Source organism: Octodon degus, unplaced genomic scaffold (assembly GCF_000260255.1).
Source record: "Octodon degus isolate 3935 unplaced genomic scaffold, OctDeg1.0 scaffold00098, whole genome shotgun sequence".
In the NCBI taxonomy this organism is placed as follows: domain Eukaryota; kingdom Metazoa; phylum Chordata; class Mammalia; order Rodentia; family Octodontidae; genus Octodon; species Octodon degus.
Window position 1 is genome coordinate 4,288,785 of NW_004524674.1, and position 4,272 is coordinate 4,293,056.

Consider the following 4,272-nt stretch of genomic DNA (forward strand, 5'->3'; position numbering starts at 1 on the left):
GGCAAATGAGAGAAGGTCCAGCAGTGACGCCAACATCCTTGTCCCCATGCCCACCCCTCCAGGCTGGATCTCTGTTTGAAGCTGATTTCTCCCTGCTGGATGGAATTAAGCCAAATGTCATCGCCTTTAAGCAGCAGTATGTGGCAGCCCCTTTGGTCATGCTGAAGCTACAGCCAGATGGAAGACTTTTACCCATGGCCATTCAGGTAAAAGGACCCAGTTATCTTTTTTCCTGTGCATTGATCTCCTCTGGGGAATTAGGCCCACAGGTCTTCAGCTTCCATCCTCTCTCCTCATAGCTCCAGCCACCTCAACAGGGACAACCTCCACCTCTGCTCTTCCTGCCTTCAGATCCCCCCATGGCCTGGCTGCTGGCCAAGATATGGGTCCGTAGCTCTGATTTCCAGCTGCACCAGCTACAGTCACATCTGCTAAGGGGACATCTGGTGGCTGAGACCATTTCTGTGGCCACAATGAGGAGCTTGCCGAGCCTTCATCCTATCTACAAGGTACTTCTGAATCTAATCTCTGTGGTTTTGCATCTAACTACCCTCCCTGCTTCTCCTCCTAGTCTCCATAGGAGCCTGCCCACGGTCTAACATTGTGGCTTACTAGGTTAGGTAGGCTGCATTGTTAGTTGATACACGCAGACACACACACACACACACACACACACACACACACACACATCCACACCAGTGTGCTGTGGAAATACTCAGGCACACATTTGCTTTGAGTTGGGCAAAGAGAACAGGTTTTCCAGAGGAGCTGAAACTTTGACGGAGGCATTGTCAGGTGGATAGTGGGGAGGCATTCCAGACAAAGGGAGATGTAGAAGGGAGGAAAGAAAGGAGTACGGATAATGGTGGATCTAAGATGTGACTGAAGTGTAGGATGATGGTGTTGGAATGTTGGGTAGGAGGAAAGGGAAATGAAAGATGAGAGAGAAAATCAAGTTATTCAGTGGGGAGAGGAAAAGAGAGCTCAGACAGGGCCATGTGGAGTTCTCAGTGCCTACAGAAATCCATCTGCAAATGTCAGGAGAGCAGCTAGACAGATGGGCCTGGAATTGCTGAAAGAGATCAGGATTGTATTTAGAGTTATCGGAAAGACAAGTGTCTAAAACCATTATACTAAATAAAGTTTTCTAGGGTTCATAGACACAGCAGAACATCTGTCTCTGGATATAATTCTAGGGTTTCCCAACTTTAAAAATGGAACAGAAAAGGCTGGGGAGATAGTGCTGGCCCGAGAAACCCTGGGTGTGCTGTGTCATCCTGAAACCAGGCATGGTGGCACACGCCTATAATCCCAGTGCTGGAAAGGCTGAGACAGGAGGATCACTATGAGTCTGAGCTGTGTAGTGAGACCCAGTACCAAATAAATAATAATAATAATAAATAATAATTTTTGGTACTGAGGTTTGATCTCAGGATCTTGCACTTGCCAGGCAGGTGCTTATGCCACTGAACTATCTCCCTGACCAAAAATTTTTTCTTAAAAAATTGAACAGAAACTGGAGCAAGAAAAAGCATGAGAAAAGCATGTAACCACTGAGGTTACAGGAAACAAATCAGTGTGATTCCTGGCAGCCAGGAGAAGAAAGTGCTCCACAGAAGTTAGTTGTCTACCTCAAGCGCTGAGGATAGGTTTTGTAGAATTACAGAGAAAGGCAGGCAGGATGTGGTAGTGTGGAAGGCACTGGGGAATACACTGGCAAGTGCTCCCTGGAGGAAGGGGCAGCACTGCAAGTCTGCTTGGTGCGGACTGAACAGAATCTGTAGTGAGGAGGCAAAGGCCACACTAAGGCTGCAAAGACTTTGTGGAAAGGGGAATGGAGAGAAGGAGGCTGTGGAGAGGGGTGGGTCAGGGAAGGTTTCCTTTTATAGCGAATCCAACACTGAGCATGTTTGTGTGGTGTGTGTTGTGGGGGTGAAGTGCTAGGGAAGACGAAGGGGGAAGTGTGGAGAGCCTGCTAGAGTGTGTGATGTGAGATCAGACATTCCTGTAATTCTGAGGAACAGTATGAGACTGCAAATTAGTGGACTCCTAAAGCTTTGATCTTGGGAGAGCCAAAGAAATATTTGTCCTGCTGTCTCTTCCAAGTCTTGTCTCTCACCAAGACTCAGCCTCTCCATTTTCCTTCTTAAAGGAAAGAACCTTTCATTTGTGCTCCCACTTTTCAGTCTGGGGGCTCTTATAGGTGCTCCTTTCCTTTTCCTCACAATCAGCTCCTGATCCCCCACTTTCGCTATACCATGGATATCAACACCTTGGCCCGGAATAACCTCGTCTCTGAATATGGAATTTTTGATCTGGTATGAAAAAGGGATGGTGAACAGGGAGGAGGGTTCAGAGTTAGAATTCCAGAGGAGCTTTCCTGTACCCAGTCCTCCCCCAAGTACTGCTGCATCTACCAGAGGCCTCACAATGATCTACTCTATAACTGAATAACCTCCTGGTTCTATTCTGTCTCTGTCTTTGTGTCTGTCTGTCTTTGTGTCTGTCTGTCTGTCTGTCTCTGGCTTGGCCTGGCCTGGCCAACCTTGCTTTGTTCTCAGGTGGTGAGTACAGGCAGTGGTGGCCACGTGGACATTCTCCAGAGAGCCACAACTTGTTTGACATATCGTTCCTTCTGTCCTCCTGATGATCTGGCTGACCGTGAGCTCCTAGGTGTGGAATCTTCTCTCTATGGCCAAGATGCCCTCAGGCTCTGGGAAATCATCAAACGGTGAGGGTGACATGGAGAGGGACAGACCGCGGGGCACGGTAGGTTCCACACCGGCTGCCAGAGCCTGAGCTCCTTCTTCCCTTGGGAACAGGTATGTGAACAGGATGGTTGGGCTTTTCTACAAGAGTGATGAAGCTGTGAAGCAGGACCCAGAGCTGCAGGCATGGTGTAGAGAAGTCACTGAGGTTGGACTGCAGGGGGCCCAGGACCGAGGGTAAGGCATGGATCCCCCACCATTACCTTGTCTCCACATACTGTCCGCAATCCACCTTTCCTGCAGCATAACACATGTTTGGAATGTCGAGTGTTCTTTGATTCTCCAGAGTTCCTGGAAATCCCAGCAGTCACTCCTGATCTCTCTGGCTCTCTTTTTCCTCTTCTCGTGCAGTGTTGTCCCTCCTCATGCACTATATGCTTTCTCTGGAGTCAGATGCACGATTTCTCTTAGTTATTTTCCCTTCCTTGTCTTGTGCTTTCCCTAGAGCTCCCAGGTTCATTAAGATTTGAGTGCACACTATGTGTGGGTGACAGAAGCTAGAGACCAGGATGTAGGAGACACTTCCAGGTCCTCGTCTCGGTCCAAGAAGCCAATATTTGTAATCCCAAAGTTACGTTATTGGAATCCCATCAAATTGATTCCAATCTACCACTTACAATGCAACCCACGGCGAAAATAAAGACACTAAATTACATCTTCAATCAGCGGGGAGTCACGGGGCTCTAAGTCCAGCCATGAAGATGGCTTTCTGGAACCAAGTGAGCGACCCAGGGCCTCACCCAGTTTTATTCAGTGAGGGAGTGGCTTGAGGATTGACTGAGAACTGTGGGAAAGTGACTACTATGAGCTGAGCTAGGTGGGTGGCCTAAATTTACCTCTGTGATATGCAAAGAGGATATGCAGAGAGAGTAATCTGCCTTATATAGTATCTAATGTTTTGGTAAGTCTGGTGCTTTAGCTTTGGTGTAGCCTTTCAAGCCCCAGGAAGTCATAGCCTCTGTCTCAAGGCTCGATGCCAGCTGGCGCCATGGAGCATTAGCTCTATCGTCCTGTCTCAACCCAGCTCACATTAAAGAGTAGCAGGTATAGGTTATCAGGGAAACACACATGCCACCTTCAAAGACTATCACCAGCACCTCAGCTAGACCAATATACATTGCTTAAGGCCAATTGAAGGATAAACAGAAGTCCTAGCCAGCTCTGTACAGAACAATACGAGGAAATAGGGTCAGGCTCAGTCAAAATGGAGACAATCGCTCTTCTTTCAAGGAGAGCTAATCAGGTGGTCCTCCACACCAGGAGCACATCAAGTTCTTTCACATATCCCCAGATACCTTTCCCTGTTCTAGATCTGTCTCTGGTCCTGGCCTCAGGATTTCTCATTCTCCCCACTTCATCCAGGTTCCCCCTCTGCTTAGAGTCCCGGGATCAGCTCTGTCATTTTGTTACCATGTGCATCTTCACGTGTACTGGTCAGCATTCTTCTGCCCACCTGGGCCAGGTAACCTATGTTCCCTGGCTACTGGGCTGTAGAAGATGGGGT

The 4,272-nt window shown here is 48.3% G+C and overlaps 1 protein-coding gene across 1 annotated transcript in view; it reads left to right on the forward strand.

Moving 5' to 3' along the window:
- Positions 1–4,272, forward strand: part of LOC101563154 (arachidonate 12-lipoxygenase, epidermal-type-like) — a 107,187-nt gene that overhangs the window by 2,545 nt on the left and 100,370 nt on the right. Inside the window, exons 2-7 of the mRNA XM_012516263.1 lie at positions 63–206; positions 300–509; positions 2,232–2,318; positions 2,562–2,731; positions 2,823–2,945; positions 4,131–4,230. Coding sequence (XP_012371717.1) covers positions 63–206; positions 300–509; positions 2,232–2,318; positions 2,562–2,731; positions 2,823–2,945; positions 4,131–4,230 — 834 coding nt within the window. The remainder of the gene's footprint in view (positions 1–62; positions 207–299; positions 510–2,231; positions 2,319–2,561; positions 2,732–2,822; positions 2,946–4,130; positions 4,231–4,272) is intronic.